We start from the raw sequence: 20863 nt of genomic DNA, 5'->3' as shown, positions 1-20863 counted from the left end.
ACGATCCTCAGTAGATGTACATGATGTGTATTGTAATATTGTTGTTTATAATACCCGATATCTTTAGATACAATCAGATTTTTCTTCAAATATTACGTAATTGAAAACATTCCGTTTCGTCAGATCTGGTAACACTACACTGAATATTATAAATTCTCTTTTTTTAGTATTCATAACTTTAACTTTTGAGACTGGAATTGATATAAGCTCTAAGCTTGTGTCCCTTACGTATCGTTTGATGGGTGTCATTGTTAAATATTAAATAAAAACATTGTTTAAACTAAAAAAAGAAAAAAAATCCTGCAGAATCTTGGAAAATCTTAAGAAATGTGTCGTTTGTTTTCAGTTCGAATGTATCATTTTGATGTAGAAATATACTTTGATATCTCAAATGAGGAGGGATCAGTGCGTATGAGACACGGTCGTCGGAAGTATTCCGAGCTGTTCGAGGACGTTATACGAACACAGAAGAAACTATGAGATTTTCTTCCCAAATCAACGCTTCAAAAGTAAACTTTTAGCAATGTAATGTTACCGGAAAATGTAGGATTCTATCAAATGGTGCGCAATTGTATTGATTTCACGATGTCTGTTATGGCTCGTTTTAACAGGTGTAAGAAATCCACGAATTCAAATCGACCTTAGAAAATATTTTAGGTAAATAAGATATCAGTTACAAAGGAATTTATCGCTGATACGAATAGGGTCACCTCGCAGAGGAATTTCAATCTACACAAAAACGACCATCCCAATTTCAGACAATTTGAAATATGTAGTAATGAGAGACTGTAGTGTCCTAAGCTCTTCGATCGTTCATGTCTGGTGCGTATTTTTCTGTATTGTTCAACAGAAAAAGCCGTGTCGGGTGCCTGGTATATTTTCACTGTTTTGTGTATACTGATGGTGCATACCGCGATAATTATGCAGCTAGATGTGTAGAAACTGGTATTTAATTTCAAATATAAATAAACAGTATTCATTGAGAAGATGCTTTTTTTAGCGAATATTTATTACCGAGATTATTCTATATATCTTCAAAAAAGAAATAGAAACATGAGATTTTAAGTGATGCGTCAAAATGTGAAGCATCACCTGACTTTGCCGCCGAGCCAGGTAACATCAGTTCAACTTCCTGGTTATCGTAAGTGTATTGTTTAGCTCGACACTGTCTATTGGTAGTAAGAAAAGTGAATCTTGAAATGTTGGCATTTAGACTAAGCTCTGTGTTTCTGCTGTGTTATAGCAGTTTAAGTTTAAGCGAAGTCAATTGCCCAACTTCAAATGAAGTCACAATGAGCGACTTACAAGCTTGTCAACGACGGAGATGCTCACAAATGGTATGTGTTGATTATTTTTAAGTCGAAATTAATTTTACGATGAATATTGCTGTGGCAGGTAAATTGATGTATAAAGACAGACGAGACAAAAGTTAAACCTTCTGATCTTTTTTAAAGATTAAAAAAACATATTTTATACCTTAACAGTTCAATCAGTCTCAAATTTAATTTAGGTACATAAATTCACTTGCATTTTATGGTTGAACACACAAATCATATTAAAGTTTCAGGTGTTGAAATTCCAATACATATTTCAGTTTAGATAATTGCTACTACTTAATTGTTTACAGTATCAGTCTGTACATAAAAATCACAACAACAAAAACCAAACAAACTGCAAAAGAGCCAGGTTTCAGACATATTCTGTATGCATACGGTGGGTTGATTTCATAAGCACCCATTGGAACGTTGTGTGATTCGTCTAGCCGGGATATACAACGCAACATAAAGGGTTGTGTACATTATATTGTAATGGTTGGGTAGTTTCTGAATAAACAAGTTTATGTGTAAATTGGTATATCTCGTTACCAGGGTATCGAGACCTCGTATTAGATCTGAAAGGTGTCTTGTTGTACAGGCTTCAGCCTTATATATACCACAGTTAGCTATCATCAGAGTAACCAAGCGTTCTTGGTACGACAATATAAGATGTTGTAAAGCATTAGTTGATCGAAAGACTAAAGTTACGGATTTAAGTTACATGCTTATTATAGAAATTTCGCAATTCCTGTGTAACCTAGCTGCAATATACCACTAGTTTAGAGAGAACATCTCTTTAGCTCGATTGGTTGAGCGTCAGACTATTAAGCCATAGGTCCCGGGTTCGCTTCCTAGCGGAGGCATTGAAAGGAATAATTACCTCTAGTACGATATAAAAGATTGAGTTTCCTTGACGGATACTCATAATTGTGCAGCAATAAAAGACAATATTTCTATGTTCTCTTTTCTTTCGTTCGATTTTTAATTTCTCCTATGGCATGTCCCTAATCCTGTTGTCTTTAATGTGTTCGTCTTTGCTGTTTCTCAATTTCCTGTTAGCTGTTGTCATATCCTGATGTCTTAATTTCTTTGATGCGTTCCGAGTTCTCGTTTGCCACTTATGTGTCACCCATCAAGCCCTGTTCGTTTTCTGTTTGTCTTCAGGTTCTGTTCGTCATCGGTTTACCTTTGGGTCCTTCGGTGTGTACGCGGACCTGATGTGTTTTATGTGACCCCATTTTCTGTCCTCTTGAGTGTAATGTCAGCTCCTGTGGTCTTTGGGGTGTCCTTGGTCCCTAGTGTCTTGGTGTTCTTCAGGTTCAGTTGTCGCCAGTGTCTCCTGGAGAGGTTTAACTATCTGGTTTTCTTTTATGTGTTCCTAGTTCCTCTCGTCTTAAGTTTTGCCCCATTTGACTTTCTTGTTTTCTTATCAATAGATGTCTGTCGCCCTGGCACATCCCTCTTATTTTTCTAGCTTTTCGATGGTCTTGTCATCAACGGTTCCTTATCGCTGCTGTTTCCTTTGTTACTATGGGGTTGCTGTCTCCTCGATGTCTCTGAATATACCTGCCCGTTCATTGTTTTACAACGCCACATATTAAAGGTAATGCTTATATATTTATTTATGTATAAAGTCGTTGCTTTGTGTGTGCCTACGTCCACGTATGCGTTCAAGCACTTGTCAAGCATTTTTGATCTGACGTATCATCGTGAGGCTATTCTGTCTGTTTATTTGACATAAAATTTGATTTTTCCGGAGTTCTCATACCACAGTGTTCAACCGAACTCTATCAAGGAATGTTTTGCTGATTTGTCGAACAACAGTCAAATTCGTCTGTATTTAGAAGAGTTACTGCCCCTTGTTTTTTCATATAAATCTTGAAGAGCCCGGAGATCTGTTTCAAATTTTCGTCGGTTTATTTCAACCTTGTTAGACTCAATAACTGTGAATAATTCAGCATTTCTTTAAAGAATTATTGCTCGTCGTTTTCAGCATTTAACCCTGTCCGTACATCTCCTCCAAAAGCATTTAATGATTAAATATATATCAGGACATGTCAATAGCTAGCAGGAAATTAGGAAACAACAAAGACGAACACATTGAAAACAACAGGATAAGGGACATAATGCTTGTGGCAGTACTATATATATATATGTATCGCCTGAAGATGGCCGTTAGGTCTGTAAACGTTAGCGTAATATAATTGCCGTGCTGATTTCATTCTTTTCAAATATATATAAGATAGGCTTCATAACCATGGCATGTAATTGTTCATTGTATTTCGATTAAACAAATATAGAACTTGCTGCCCACTGTTTTTAAAACATTTCAATGTTATCTACAAATTTCTTAAATTTCATTAAAACGCAGAGAAATGTTTTCATTCAATGAGGTTTGGAAGAATTATTGCTTTTTGTTCTCAGTTCCTGTGTGTAGATCCGACTCCATCAGTTATCAGCTGATTTCTTTCAGACTCTCAGTTACACGTCGATGAATTCATAACGATAGGATAATTCTCTCTGGCTGACATGAGGCAGGTGCTTGAAATGATCAGGTCCTCCGTTGTCATACTTTTAAGAAAAAAATGACATTATTTTGTTACAGGTATATATATTTTCACTTTGTGATTGTGGTCCTTTTTGTCGAGATTTTATGCTAGTGAAAATGCAAGTACATTGGTAAAATATCAAACATCTATTTGTCTGCACTTCAGATGATAAGACATTCCATGTCTATATATCTATTTAACACAATGATCGTTCATTATTTCACATTTCCTATTTGCATTGTACGTTAAAACCGGTTTCAAATGAGATACATTTTACTACGAAACTTAATGGAGTGATAATAGATCTCGTCGGCTTTAGTCACCTACAATATTTACGCCGATCTGCTCAATCTTCTCTGTCACTGGAGCGAGACTTGGTTTGGCTTTTAAGTTACCCTAAGTCTTATGGGTAAGGAGTAGATTAGAAGGAGTCAGCATGATGTTACGTAGAACGGATTTACACAATCTTTTCTGGCATAGTATAACATCGACATCTTTGTTGTTATTCTGTGATGTCGCTACAGTGACCTTTAACACAAATTGTCACTCATCATCTGACTGTTCACAAGGTGTAAGTATTGATATACATATTCCTACTCCTATACATTTGTATTATTATGGACAAGATTTAACTACAAATGTTATCTTTTTCCGGGATCAAAGTAAAAATGTAATTCTAACTGTTTCCTGGATGTTTGCAAAATTATTCTCCATTTGTTCCGTGGATTTCATTACACATACATTCACACCGTTCCTGGGATATCAGAATAAATCTATTCTAACTGTTCCTGGGATACAAGTATAAATCTATTCTGACTGTTCCTGGGATATAAATATAAATCTATTCTAACTGTTCCTGGGATATAAGTATCAATCTATTCTAACTGTTCCTGGGATATAAGTATCAATCTATTCTGACTGTTCCTGAGATACAAGTATAAATCTATTCTGACTGTTCCTGAGATACAACTATAAATCTATTCTAACTGTTCCTGGGATATCAGAATAAATCTATTCTGACTGTTCCTGGGATATAAGTATAAATCTATTCTAACTGTTCCTGAGATACAAGTATAAATCTATTCTGACTGTTCCTGGGATATAAGTATAAATTTATTCTGACTGTTCCTGGGATATAATCTATCTCTTCTGACTGTTCCTGAGATACAACTATAAATCTATTCTAACTGTTCCTGGGATATCAGAATAAATCTATTCTGACTGTTCCTGGGATATAAGTATAAATCTATTGTAACTGTTCCTGAGATACAAGTATAAATCTATTCTGACTGTTCCTGGGATATAAGTATAAATCTATTCTAACTGTTCCTGAGATACAAGTATAAATCTATTCTGACTGTTCCTGGGATATAAGTATAAATTTATTCTGACTGTTCCTGGGATATAAGTATAAATCTACCCTAACTGTTCCTGAGATATAAGTATAAATCTATTCTGACTGTTCCTGGGATATAAGTATAAATCTATTCTGACTGTTCCTGGGATATCAGAATAAATCTATTCTAACTGTTCCTGGGATATCAGAATAAATCTATTCTAACTGTTCCTGGGATATAAGTATAAATCTATTCTAACTCTATTCAATCTATTCTAACTGTTCCTGGGATATAAGTATCAATCTATTATAACTGTTCCTGGGATATAAGTATAAATCTATTCTAACTGTTCCTGGGATATAAGTATCAATCTATTCTGACTGTTCCTGGGATATAAGTATCAATCTATTCTAACTGTTCCTGGGATATAAGTATAAATCTATTCTGACTGTTCCTGAGATACAAGTATAAATCTATTCTAACTGTTCCTGGGATATAAGTATAAATCTATTCTAACTGTTCCTGGGATATAAGTATAAATCTATTCTGACTGTTCCTGGGATATAAGTATAAATCTATTCTAACTGTTCATGGGATATAAGTATAAATCTATTCTGACTGTTCCTGGGATATAAGTATAAATCTATTCTAACTGTTCCTGGGATATAAGTATCAATCTATTCTAACTGTTCCTGGGATATCAGAATAAATCTAATCTAACTGTTCCTGGGATATCAGAATAAATCTATTCTAACTGTTCCTGGGATATAAGTATAAATCTATTCTAACTGTTCCTGGGATATCAGTATAAATCTATTCTAACTGTTCCTGGGATATAAGTATAAATCTATTCTAACTGTTCCTGGGATATAAGTATCAATATATTTTAACTGTACCTGGGATATAAGTATAAATATATTCTAACTGTTCCTGGGATATAAGTATAAATCTATTCTAACTGTTCCTGGGATATAAGTATAAATCTATTCTAACTGTTCCTGGGATATAAGTATAAATATAAGTATAAATATTCTAACTGTTCCTGGGATATAAGTATAAATCTATTCTAACTATTCCTGAGATACAAGTATAAATCTATTCTAACTGTTCCTGGGATATAAGTATAAATCTATTCTAACTGTTCCTGGGATATAAGTATAAATCTATTCTGACTGTTCCTGGGATATAAGTATAAATCTATTCTAACTGTTCCTGGGATATAAGTATCAATCTATTCTAACTGTTCCTGGGATATAAGTATAATTCTAACTGTTCTATTCTAACTGTTCCTTCCTGGGATATCTAGACTATTCTAACTGTTCCTGGGATATAAGTATAAATCTATTCTAACTGTTCCTGGGATATATAGTATAATCTATTCTAACTGTTCCTGGGATATAAGTATAAATCTATTCTAACTGTTCCTGGGATATAAGTATAAATCTATTCTAACTGTTCCTGGGATATAAGTATAAATCTATTCTAACTGTTCCTGGGATATAAGTATAAATCTATTCTGACTGTTCCTGGGATATAAGTATAAATCTATTCTGACTGTTCCTGGGATATAAGTATCAATCTATTCTAACTGTTCCTGGGATATAAGTATCTCTATTCTAACTGTTCCTGGGATATCTATTCTAACTGTTCCTGGATATAAATCTCTATTCTAACTGTTCCTGGGATATAAGTATCAATATAAGTATAAATCTATTCTAACTGTTCCTGGGATATAAGTATAAATTTATTCTAACTGTTCCTAGAATATAAGTATAAATCTATTCTGACTGTTCCTGAGATATAAGTATAAATCTATTCTAACTGTTCCTGGGATATAAGTATAAATCTATTCTAACTGTTCCTGGGATATAAGTATAAATCTATTCTAACTGTTCCTACGATATAAGTATAAATCTATTCTAACTGTTCCTGGGATATAAGTATAAATCTATTCTAACTGTTCCTGGGATATAAGTATAAATCTATTCTAACTGTTCCTGGGATATAAGTATAAATCTATTCTAACTGTTCCTATATAAGTATAAATCTATTCTAACTGTTATATAGTATAAATCTATTCTGACTGTTCCTGGGATATAAGTATAAATCTATTCTAACTGTTCCTGGGATATAAGTATAAATATATTCTAACTGTTCCTGGGATATAAGTATAAATCTATTCTAACTGTTCCTGGGATATAAGTATCAATCTATTCTAACTGTTCCTGGGATATAAGTATAAATCTATTCTAACTGTTCCTGGGATATAAGTATCAATCTATTTTAACTGTTCCTATACTGTTCCTGTTCCTGGGATATAAGTATAAATCTATTCTAACTGTTCCTGGGATATCTAACTGTTCCTGGGATATCATAAATCTATTCTAACTGTTCCTGGGATATAAGTATCAATCTATTCTAACTGTTCCTGGATATAGTATAAATCTATTCTAACTGTTCCTGGGATATCAGTATAAATCTATTCTAACTGTTCCTGGGATATAATATAAATCTATTCTAACTGTTCCTGGGATATAAGTATAAATCTATTCTGACTGTTCCTGGGATATAAGTATAAATCTATTCTAACTGTTCCTGGGATATAAGTATAAATCTACTGTTCCTGGGATACTGTTCCTGGGATATAAGTATAAATCTATTCTAACTGTTCCTGGGATATAAGTATAAATCTATTCTAACTGTTCCTGGGATATATAAATCTATTCTGACTATATAATCTATTCTAACTGTTCCTGGGATATAAGTATAAATCTATATTCTAACTGTTCCTGGGATATAAGTATAAATCTATTCTGACTGTTCCTGGGATATAAGTATAAATCTATTCTAACTGTTCCTGGGATATAAGTATAAATCTATTCTGACTGTTCCTGGGATATAATATAAATCTATTCTAACTGTTCCTGGATATAACTATAAATCTATTCTAACTGTTCCTGGGATATAAATCTATTCTGACTGTTCCTGGGATATAAGTATAAATCTATTCTAACTGTTCCTGGGATATAAGTATAAATCTATTCTGGTTCCTGATATAAGTATAAATCTATTCTAACTGTTCCTGGGATATAAGTATAAATCTATTCTAACTGTTCCTGGGATATAAGTATAAATCTATTTCCTGTTCCTGGGATATAAGTATAAATCTATTCTAACTGTTCCTGGGATATAAGTATAAATCTATTCTGACTGTTCCTGGGATATAAGTATAAATCTATTCTAACTGTTCCTGGGATATAAGTATAAATCTATTCTATTCCTGGGATATCCTATTCTAACTGTTCCTGGGATATAAGTATAAATCTATTCTAACTGTTCCTGGGATATAAGTATCAATCTATTCTTACTGTTCCTGGGATATAAGTATAAATCTATTAAGTATAACTGTTCCTGGGATATAAGTATAAATCTATTCTAACTGTTCCTGGGATATAAGTATCAATCTATTCTAACTGTTCCTGGGATATAAGTATAAATCTATTCTAACTGTTCCTGGGATATAAGTATAAATCTATTCTAACTGTTCCTGGGATATAAGTATAAATCTATTCTAACTGTTCCTGGGATATAAGTATAAATCTATTCTGACTGTTCCTGGGATATAAGTATAAATCTATTCTGACTGTTCCTGAGATACAAGTATAAATCTATTCTGACTGTTCCTGGGATATAAGTATAAATCTATTCTAACTGTTCCTGGGATATAAGTATAAATCTATTCTAACTGTTCCTGGGATATCATTATAAATCTATTCTAACTATTCCTGGGATATAAGTATCAATCTATTCTAACTGTTCCTGGGATATAAGTATCAATCTATTATAACTGTTCCTGGGATATAAGTATAAATCTATTCTAACTGTTCCTGGGATATAAGTATAAATCTATTCTGACTGTTCCTGGGATATAAGTATAAATCTATTCTAACTGTTCCTGGGATATAAGTATAAATCTATTCTAACTGTTCCTGGGATATAAATCTATTCTAACTGTTCCTGGGATATAAGTATAAATCTATTCTAACTGTTCCTGGGATATAAGTATAAATCTATTCTAACTGTTCCTGGGATATAAGTATATAAACTATTCTAACTGTTCTAACTGTTCCTGGGATATAAGTATAAATCTATTCTAACTGTTCCTGGGATATAAGTATAAATCTATTCTAACTGTTCCTGGGATATAAGTATAAATCTATTCTAACTGTTCATGGGATATAAGTATCAATCTATTCTAACTGTTCATGGGATATAAGTATCAATCTATTCTAACTGTTCCTGGGATATAAGTATCAATCTATTCTAACTGTTCCTGGGATATAAGTATAAATCTATTCTGACTGTTCCTGGGATATAAGTATAAATCTAATGTTCTATTAAGTATAACTGTTCCTGGGATATAAGTATAAATCTATTCTGACTGTTCCTGGGTTATAAGTATAAATCTATTCTAACTGTTCCTGGGATATAAGTATAAATCTCTTCTGACTGTTCCTGGGATATAAGTATCAATCTATTTTAACTGTTCCTGGGATATAAGTATAAATCTATTCTAACTGTTCCTGGGATATAAGTATAAATCTATTCTAACTGTTCCTGGGATATAAGTATAAATCTATTCTGACTGTTCCTGGGATATAAGTATCAATCTATTTTAACTGTTCCTGGGATATAAGTATAAATCTATTCTAACTGTTCCTGGGATATAAGTATAAATCTATTCTGACTGTTCCTGGGTTATAAGTATAAATCTATTCTAACTGTTCCTGGGATATAAGTATAAATCCATTCTGACTGTTCCTGGGATATAGATATAAATCTATTCTAACTGTTCCTGAGATACAACTATAAATCTATTCTAACTGTTCCTGGGATATAGATATAAATCTATTCTGAATGTTCCTGAGATACAACTATAAATATATTCTAACTGTTCCTTGGATATTCGTATCAATCTATTCTAACTGTTCCTAGAATATAAGTATAAATCTATTCTAACTGTTCCTGTGATATAAGTATAAATCTATTCTAACTGTTCCTGGGATATAAGTATCAATCTCTTCTGACTGTTCCTGGGATATAAGTATCAATCTATTTTAACTGTTCCTGGGATATAAGTATCAATCTATTTTAACTGTTCCTGGGATATAAGTATAAATCTATTCTAACTGTTCCTGGGATATCAGAATAAATCTATTCTAACTGTTCCTGGGATATAAGTATAAATCTATTCTGACTGTTCCTGGGATATAAGTATCAATCTATTTTAACTGTTCCTGGGATATAAGTATAAATCTATTCTAACTGTTCCTGGGATATAAGTATCAATCTATTTTAACTGTTCCTGGGATATAAGTATCAATCTATTCTAACTGTTCCTGGGATTAAGTATAAATCTAACTGTTCCTGGGATATCAGTATAAATCTATTCTAACTGTTCCTGGGATATAAGTATAAATCTCTTCTGACTGTTCCTGGGATATAGATATAAATCTATTCTGACTGTTCCTGGGATATAAGTATAAATCTATTCTAACTGGTCCTCGGATATAAGTATAAATCTATTCTGACTGTTCCTGAGATATAAGTATAAATCTATTTTAACTGTTCCTGGGATATAAGTATAAATCTATTCTGACTGTTCCTGGGATATAAGATATAAATCTATTTCTGACTGTTCCTGGGATATAAGTATAAATCTATTCTAACTGTTCCTGGGATATAAGTATAAATCTATTCTAACTGTTCCTGGGATATAAGTATAAATCTATTCTAACTGTTCCTGGGATATAAGTATCAATCTATTTTAACTGTTCCTGGGATATAAGTATAAATCTATTCTAACTGTTCATGGGATATAAGTATAAATCTATTCTGACTGTTCCTGGGTTATAAGTATAAATCTATTCTAACTGTTCCTGGGATATAAGTATAAATCTATTCTGACTGTTCCTGGGATATAGATATAAATCTATTCTAACTGTTCCTGAGATACAACTATAAATCTATTCTAACTGTTCCTGGGATATAGATATAAATCTATTCTGAATGTTCCTGAGATACAACTATAAATATATTCTAACTGTTCCTTGGATATTCGTATCAATCTATTCTAACTGTTCCTAGAATATAAGTATAAATCTATTCTGACTGTTCCTGAGATACAACTATCAATCTATTCTAACTGTTCCTGGGATATAAGTATAAATCTATTCTAACTGTTCCTGGGATATAAGTATCAATCTATTCTAACTGTTCCTAGGATATCAGAATAAATCTATTCTAACTGTTCCTGGGATATCAGAATAAATCTATTCTAACTGTTCCTGGGATATAAGTATCAATCTATTCTAACTGTTCCTGGGATATAAGTATCAATCTATTCTAACTGTTCCTAGGATATAAGTATAAATCTATTCTAACTGTTCCTGGGATATCAGAATAAATCTATTCTAACTGTTCCTGGGATATAAGTATAAATCCATTCTAACTGTTCCTGGGATATCAGTATAAATCTATTCTAACTGTTCCTGGGATATAAGTATAAATCTCTTCTGACTGTTCCTGGGATATAGATATAAATCTATTCTGACTGTTCCTGGGATATAAGTATAAATCTATTCTAACTGTTCATGGGATATAAGTATAAATCTATTCTGACTGTTCCTGGGTTATAAGTATAAATCTATTCTAACTGTTCCTGGGATATAAGTATAAAACTATTCTGACTGTTCCTGGGATATAGATATAAATCTATTCTAACTGTTCATGAGATACAACTATAAATCTATTCTAACTGTTCCTGGGATATAAGTATAAATCTGTTTTGTTCTCGTGATGCAAGTTTATATCTACTCTAACCCTTCCCGAGATTTATATGTAAGTACATGTATATGTTTTCGGGATTGAAATATAAATCTTTTATAGACTTGAAGTCAAGATGTTAGTATTTTGGAGTCAACTGATGACCATGCCAGGCACTATAAACAAATTGTCTAATCATTGATGCTTTATACATATATATATAAACTTATTAAGCCTTGGGGAAGTGGTTCATAGTATATAAAAACATTTTCTAAATATTGTTTACTCTAGGCTTAAAGCATCACGTCACCGTTTTTCGTTCATTCTTATCTGTGTTGATATGATAAATTTAATAAGGGTATATGACAGAAAACAATAATTTAGAAACAATGTAATGAAAATTAACAAAAATTTTGTGACAAAGTACATTATAATGTAGATTTTTCACCCGGTTGCTGAACATGCCGGACTGAAAACTGGTTTTGACTCCTTAATCATGTTGAGAAACCTTCGAGATATCCAGGATGATTACAATCATAATAACCTTCTATAGGTAGAAACTTCGAGTGGCAGTGTGAAGTGGTTACACTTCGGTAATATTTCATAAGGGTAGAGTGACAATTTTATGGTAAAAACTCGTCTAGCTATAAAAGAAATCCTTTTATTTTGTTAAACTCAGGACACTTTTACTGAGAACAATACCATATACAATTTAGTTACACCTACCGGAATTAAAATAGTGAATGTTATTACAGTATTTCTTTTGAAAACATTGTTCACAATGTAATTTTATTCTTAAATGAGAATATGCGTCGAGGATCAAAATATAATATACATTTACAATCTAAGACTATTCAGGGATTCTTCAGCAGAATGACAAAGAAGGCTTCATGCAACTATATTCGGTCAAAATTATCGAAACTAGAATAAAAAGTACGTCTGGTTTGCTAATAATTCTATCTATGTTAAATGAATACACAATTATTCAATGTATCTTTAATTTTAATTCATAAAGACTTTGGACCGTAAATGATTTTGGACCATATAGATTTTGGACCGTAAATTAATTTGGACCATATGTATTTTGGACCATATAGACTTTAGGTCATAAATCAGTTTGGACCATATAGACTTTGGGTCGTAAATTAATTTGGACCATATATATTTTGGACCATATAGGCTTTGATAAGCATAAAAAGACGTTTGAGCATGCTCTTGAGGAATGACCACGTGTTATTCATATGTCTCCAGCAAATAACTTATCATCGAGTGTGTATTGCAAAAGATGTTTATAGAAATGTATGTTAATTTTTAAACAGGCTCACGTAATGCGTAAAGTTTTAAATGATTTCACAGTAATGCTTCTTAATTCTAAAAACATTTTTCATGATAAAGCAAACTTATTCATGTATTCGTTGCCTTTGTCAAACACCCGTTTTCCATGATACTATCATCGTGACATAACACATCTTACGAAACTGCAGGATAATAGCAGAATTTAGATAAGTAAGATGGATCGAAATTGTTTTCCTGAAAAAGAAAATAGTCTTAAATACTCTGTAAATAGGGGTTGCGAAATTTAAGAGACAGAGAACGAGACATACAGACCGACAGGCGGGCAGGCGTGCAGTCAGACAGACAGACAGACAGACAGACACTTACACACACACACACACACACACACACACACACACACACACACACACACACACACACACACACACACACATAGAGCCTGACAAACTGACAGGCAGGCAGGCTGGCAGGCAGATAGACAGACAGACAGCCTGACATCCTGACAGACAGACAGACAGACAGACAGACAGAAGATTTACAATCACCCAAGGGTCCTAGAAGGACCAAACTGCTGTCTGCTGTATTTTACTTACATTATCTGACTACACTTCACAAAGTTATGTGTCCTTTGTTCAACCAATGAAATCTTATGGTTGCTACCTCGGACCAACCAACCATTAGAACTGTAATTCTCATTCAGTATGAATGAATACATTTTAGAGTATCTAATATATCATGTAATTTCGGATATGACAACTGGCCCATTACTTCCATAAGTAATTAGTGACCTACATGCATATACCTAGTTTAAATGACACTGTCTGAAGACAACTTATATGTAACGTGAGGCATAACAAAACAGTTGTCTCCATCTTATTAGTATCGCTTCTGGTATTTCTATATTTATTTAACTGACAAAGATTCCAAGTATTTGTATTTGTCTTGATTGATTATCGATAAGAGTGTGGAATATATCGTACTCTAACATCTGCTCAGCACTAATATTTATCATTGAATGTCGTTATTCTTTTCTTGTTGTCCTCATATCCCTGTAATTGTATGCAGATCATTGGTTTTCCTTTAAACTGCAATGTATTGATTAAGTTCAAAACTAAGATTAAGACGCAATTTTATTACTAATTATGAAAATGTATGAGAAACGAAATCGAAAGTGACGCTTTTTATCATCGTCCATTTCCTTCTATTAACATTAAGTGAAAGCATCACTAGTAAATGCTTCCTTACTTTTTTAAAGTTCATGTTTATGCAGTGTAAAAACCATTCTTCTGTAGTATTACTTTCATATTCAAATGTCTTTACCAGGCTTTGTATTTTATCATTAGTTTGAATTCAATTGTCATAAAAATGTGTCGAGTATCATTTTGCAAAGACGAAATATCTTTTACTTAAAAGGAAAAGATTCATTAAGCAAATCTGTAAAAACATCCTTATATATGCAAAACACGAAAAGTTGAAGCAACTATTCTGAAATATATATTTCCTTGTCTAATAAAAAAAAGTGAATTTATGTAAACCAGTTCATCTTGGATCATATTAAAATTACCAAATGCCCAATTTCGTTAACTTTTAGTATTCCGATGAAAATGATGGTGACATGCATTTACAGATTACTGACTTATCAAATAGTATACAACTACTTACATTAAAAGAATTTTTCTCGTGATTTCAAACCTAAGCAAGTAAGGTTTAATGAAACAAAATATTGATGATTGCTTTAAATATATGGATAAAAAAGGAAATCGTCATAAAGAATATTTTTGAAAGAAAAAATATTTATGAAAAGAAAGAAATTATTTTAAATTAAATTATTAAAAAGAAGCACGGCATTTGAAAAGTAAGGCACATTTGTATCAGTATTGTCCCCTTTAATATGTCAATGAACTGGTGATCCAATATGGTCGTTTTTTTTCTTCCCTTGCTTGTTTTTCTCTCGCATTACTTGCAATATATTTAAAAAATACAATTTACTCTTTGCTTAACTTTTAACAAATATAATTTACTTTCATTATGGAATTTTTCCAGAAACGGTTCCCGACAGACTCCTACTTTGATTGCTCAATTGGAATGTTCGAAGGTAAAAAATTGATAAATGTTAAGTAAAAAAAATGTCTGGGAGTTGTTATGGTCTTATTGATGGTTTTGGTTTCGATGGTGCGAGTGAGAGGTGAATGCGTTATAACCATACCACTAGCTGATAAGATTACTCGAACCATTTTTGGTAGCCCTCATTTAGAAACTGTCCAGATTTTATAATATATAAGCATGTAGTTGATACATTCACCTTTGTTAACATCAAATAAGTATAATAATTAATTGATACTTATATAAGACAGAGATAGGCTGAACATAAGAAAACAATGAGGACACTTTGGGAATACAATATTTGTCGTCGACATACCTGATTTACCTGGATCATTGATATTTCTTGTAAGCCAATGTATGTAAAGCGATAGAATTTGTTCATTTGCTCTTCCTATCTTTGTTATCTCTTATTGGTTTGATTACAAGTCAGATCGATTGCTTTATATTTACCTATATTTTTTTTACACTAGAATGGAAACAGTTCAAAAACACCAACCGAATTTTGGAAAGTTATGAGCACGACCTGGATGCATTGGTGGACATGAATCCGCCCACAATCAGTACCGTTAGTTTCTATATGATTGCAGACAAAAACAACATCAGGAACAATCCAAATTTAAATCTAACATTTCGGTTACCAAGAAACAGTCCCTACGGTAAGTGTTAGGGTAAACATGCAGACATTAGAATCTTAACCAACATGAGTTAATTCATTTCATTATTGTAACACGAATCAAATATATTTGCGATTTCCGTAAATGGTTTCCAAATGTGTGAAACTAAATGTGAGATTTTAAATGGCATTACATTAACTCTTAAAACATTCTCCTCATGTCGAGCTGTGACTCATGTCTTTTGCTTTCTAAGTTTATTTTTCATGTGATGATAATCATCTTTTTTTAATCTGAAAGTACCTACTTTTGTATGACTGCTAGCTTGGACAATAACCAAACCATTTTCAACCTAACAGATACAAAAGCACTGCTTGTTAAGTTTGTTGGTATGAACGATCCGAGATACCCACAACTGCTAGACCCGTATTACAAGGACAATCCTCGTTATCGACTTTTCAACTTTCCATTTTATAAAACCCCGGAGCAAGATAAAACACATCCCGTAAGCTATTTTTTTTTATTAATTACTGATTGAAGAAAATTCCTGATATCGTCTAACTTCCTCTGTAGTTAATGAAATCCAAGCTTAGGATAACGTTTATGCGGTATGTTGGTAGTGCAAAATGTGACAAATTAATGGCACGTTTATCCTTTAATTGTTCTGATATTTACCCAATTCATCTACTTAACAGGCTTCGGATAACATGTACACGTGTTATGAAATAGTTGTAAAACCATTTTTTAATTTGTGTACTTGTTTGTTATTGATTTTATGAATTCATTATTTGCAAACGATAAAAGAATTATCAATTGATATGAAAGTAAAAGATAACCTACGTGAATTTATTTGACAGAGGGAAATTGTGTACGGATGTTTTATGGGCTTGGATTGTCAGAGTGAAAAACGAGTTTACCTCATCACGCTCACAGCATACACCATGAATCCAAGTCACCCTGGATCAAGTGTAACTTACCAATTTACCGTCTACACAAGTAAATTCATTTTTCTTTTTAACAATTATCTAAAAACAATTTGATGGAATATGTGACACTAGGATATTTAGATATATATACTTTTCTTCAATAAGAAGTTATTTCTAATTGGCAATATATTTTTATTGATTGGTCATATTCTTGCATGTGCTATGTCAGGTAGATATACCTAACATTTCTTAATCGTATTACAAGGTCTGTGCATTCAAAGTCAAGCATCATTACATAATTCAACTGTATATTGTATGTTTTACAATATCTGTGTCTTCATAAAACTCATTACTTGGTCACCTGTTCCGGAAAGAGCTTACCTGTTTAAACCAAGGTAGATTAAGCATTGCAAATAAGATGACGATACGAAAATCATCATTTTTCAAAGAATACCTTTAATTCGTGATTGAACCTAAACCTGATAGTAAGGAAAAAGAGGATTACTACTATCAAGACAGGGAAAGTTTACTGAACTTTTGAATTTCAACAGTTGGAAAACATGCTTAATAATAAAATGATTGGATATTGTTGTTTTAAACAACTTGAGACCTATCTTCAGATTTTTCATTAGCCATATCTAATTATATATGTGCTTTTTATACTTTAGCAAGATATTTTACTCCAAAATCAATGAAATTGACGATTGCTGCAGCTTACATCTACCGGCTTAGGACAATGCATGTAGTGTTTGAACCAATATCGGACGAACACGCCAACAATTTTACCGTTTACATTGTCAGTGTAATAGACACTGGAACTGGCAAACAACACACCGTTCAGGTAATATGATAAAATAGAATATGTTCTTTTGACTTTGTGTCTCAATGATTGTTTGTGTACTGGGCAGTCGTGATTTATTAGCAAGTCTTAAAATTTCCAGTGTGGTATAAAGTCAGTAATAGCACAATAAAACACGCGCCATATTAACAAAAAAATTTAAATGATTTTTCTATCCAACTTTCAGATTGAACATGGGTCTCCAAGATATGAACACGAATTCATTGATATCAGCAATGGAAATTACAGAGTGGAGGTTAGAACATTTACATGACATTAAAATACATAAAAAATCAAAACTCATTTAATTACAATTATTGTTTAATGTATTTAGAAAAAAAAAGTATATTCATTTGTCATTTGTATTCATGTTATTTCTACAGTTAATAGTATTGATCATCATTACGACTGGGAATTATGAAAACAAATGTTAGAATACGTTCATTCAATTTTTCTCTAAAAAACCCTGTTATTTTCTACGAATGATGATATCGGTTGATTGAATTTGATACAGGTGAAAGTACAGCAATGTATTGGAATCAGTCCATGTCCTTTATCTCAGTCGGGAATCATTGAAGTCAATTACCAAACAGGTAAATATATTTACTTATTTGTATACTTAAAATCAACACGAATATCAGTAGTATTTCATTATTCAATAGATTGATTGATTTGACGACGCTTCAACAACTCTAGATCTGATACAAATCCTTCATATCACTGACAATCATCTGCCTATGTCCATGACATACAACGGAAAACGATGTTCTTTATGAACAGATGATTAATTAAGCTATATGAGATATACAAATCATTTCGTCCTTGTATATCATTGTTTAAATACGTGAATGCTATCCACCTTTGTATATATATAGATATTATCTCACGAAGCAAATATTTTTCACACTTTCACATTTATGGTTCAATGCATCCCAAATAAATGTTCTTGTTAACATTTAATGTTTTATTTTAATAGAAATAAACAAACAAGCCAATAGAAAAAACTTACACAATATGTAAATTTGTAAATGTTGGAGGCGCTGTATACCTTGTTCCCATTTAAGAACGTGACATTACTTATTTGAATTGATCTAAATTTACACGGAGGGTGTCGTCGATAAAGCATCAGACTTTAACTCTTCCGGAACACCAGGCCTTATTCTCCTTGTACTTTTTCAGGGGTCTCCCTGTAAATCTTTAAATTGTTTATATCTAACTCTATTTTGTGAATTTGAGTTCGGTTCACACATTGGTATTGTCTTGCTGTACAATTTTATCGTTGAAGAAAAGTTTCTATGAATCAGCATTAATTTCAGCATTGTAAACTTTTATTGGTAGAACGTACCTCAAGGGAAGAGAATGTCTTTTCAACGATTTACGCTACGGTTGGTGTCGTGAGTGGACTGGTACTACTCATTATCCTGTTGACATGTTTCATGTTGTCTATAGGCAAGTATATGATCAAATTGTTCCTTTATAGATTCCTTGCAGTTATTTTATAACATCAAATAATACTAATAAAGTAGCAAAACAATTCTTATACGAACCACACGTTCTTGTAAAATTGAACATCTGGTCTTTTTCCAATTTTACTCATCCTAGAATCTCCTTTTAAATTTTTCTTTTATTCATATTTTGTCTTAGTTTTATTGAATTTGAGTTTGGATTACGATTCTGTTGACTAATTTATACTTTCTTATTGTTTGTGAAAAGACAACTTTAGCACAAATATACTTGTCAAAATAAACAAAATTCGAAATCTTTATCGCCATTTATGCTCTTTATGTTTAAGTCGGATGGTGTTTAAAATGAACGAACTCTCTCTCTCACTCTAAACTTTCAATGTTCCTGTTTTATTCTGATGATTGAACTAAAACAGATTAATTTCATCTTTGTTTTAACTTTTTGCAGATCACCGGCCTAAGGTAAATATTTTAAATATGTGCCGAGAATCAGTACACGCAAATGTTTCCACGGCGTTGGAGCAGTGCCTACAGCAACATTTTCATACAAAGGTTATGACTAAAGATGAATGGTGGAGTTTGCTAGAGGACTCTCCCAAAGTGGAATTCCGTAGGCAGAACATGGTGACTATCGTAACAATATGTCACCATTACGGAACCGAAGAAATTAAACAATTGATTCGAAAATGGAAACATACACATTACAGGAAAGACTCTTTAATATGTTTTTCTGAAACAGACGAATGCCTGGAATCTTTCTTAGACTCGTACTTTAAATGGAGCGACGGTTGTAGAGAACTTATAGAGCACATACAGAAAGATCAACAAGGTTTCTGTTTGAAAAGGTTAAAAAAATGCCGCCCTCGCCTCAATAATGATTTCGAAAGTTCGAATGAGTTCACACATTTCCAACAAGTTATAGATTCAACAAAGCCTGCCATTATGCCCCCTAGTGATCCGTGTCCTATACATTCTAACAGACAGGACGATATTCGACAACCTCTCATAGAACATGATCCATATTGCCCTGTACATAATCCGCTAATCGTCGGCAATGACTTTTGTCTTCATTCTGCAAATTTCGAAAAGAAGAATGACATCTCACAGAAAATGTATGAATTAGTCACTGAATAGATTTCATACACCTGAAATAGTAATTTGTTTAACTGCATGATTGCCACTGGCTCGTTTGTTCTTGGTGTTGTTTTTGCTTAAAAGAAGTATTACTGTATAGTAATAAAGTATATAATTTCCTCTGTTTTATGTGTTTGCAGTTTATCTTATTTCGTTTTACAATACAATTATAATCTAAATGGTAAAACCTGAACATTTTTCACTCCACGCCGTTTTGCAGGTTTTCGTTTATGTCATTCTATATGATGTTTGCTTTAGAGGGAGTTGTGTTGGCCATGTAGTATAGATGTACACATGTTAAGCTTACTGTAGTCTGTAATTGTATAGTTTAGGAAGCTACAATTGCTGCGACCACACAATGTAATTTTGCAATAAAAATTATTTGTTGCACGTATGAAATATCCGCAGCATTGAATTACAAATGATCGACGTATTTAACTCATACAAAGACATACAATGTTAGGT

The 20863-nt window shown here is 32.4% G+C and overlaps 1 protein-coding gene across 1 annotated transcript; it reads left to right on the top strand.

Moving 5' to 3' along the window:
- Positions 1-1199: 1199 nt before the first annotated feature.
- LOC132545219 (uncharacterized) lies at positions 1200-20398 on the top strand. Its single transcript, XM_060208894.1, is given in 10 exon segments — positions 1200-1337; positions 15367-15418; positions 15897-16082; positions 16397-16542; positions 16895-17033; positions 17632-17804; positions 17989-18057; positions 18316-18394; positions 19092-19250; positions 19713-20398. Coding segments are annotated over 10 exon segments (1827 nt in total).
- Positions 20399-20863: the final 465 nt, after the last annotated feature.

This window comes from Ylistrum balloti, unplaced genomic scaffold, assembly GCF_031769215.1.
Source record: "Ylistrum balloti isolate Yb309-2 unplaced genomic scaffold, AGI_CSIRO_Ybal_v1 Utg369832, whole genome shotgun sequence".
Taxonomy (NCBI): Eukaryota; Metazoa; Mollusca; class Bivalvia; order Pectinida; family Pectinidae; genus Ylistrum; species Ylistrum balloti.
This window is presented reverse-complemented; position numbering and strand designations above follow the sequence as displayed.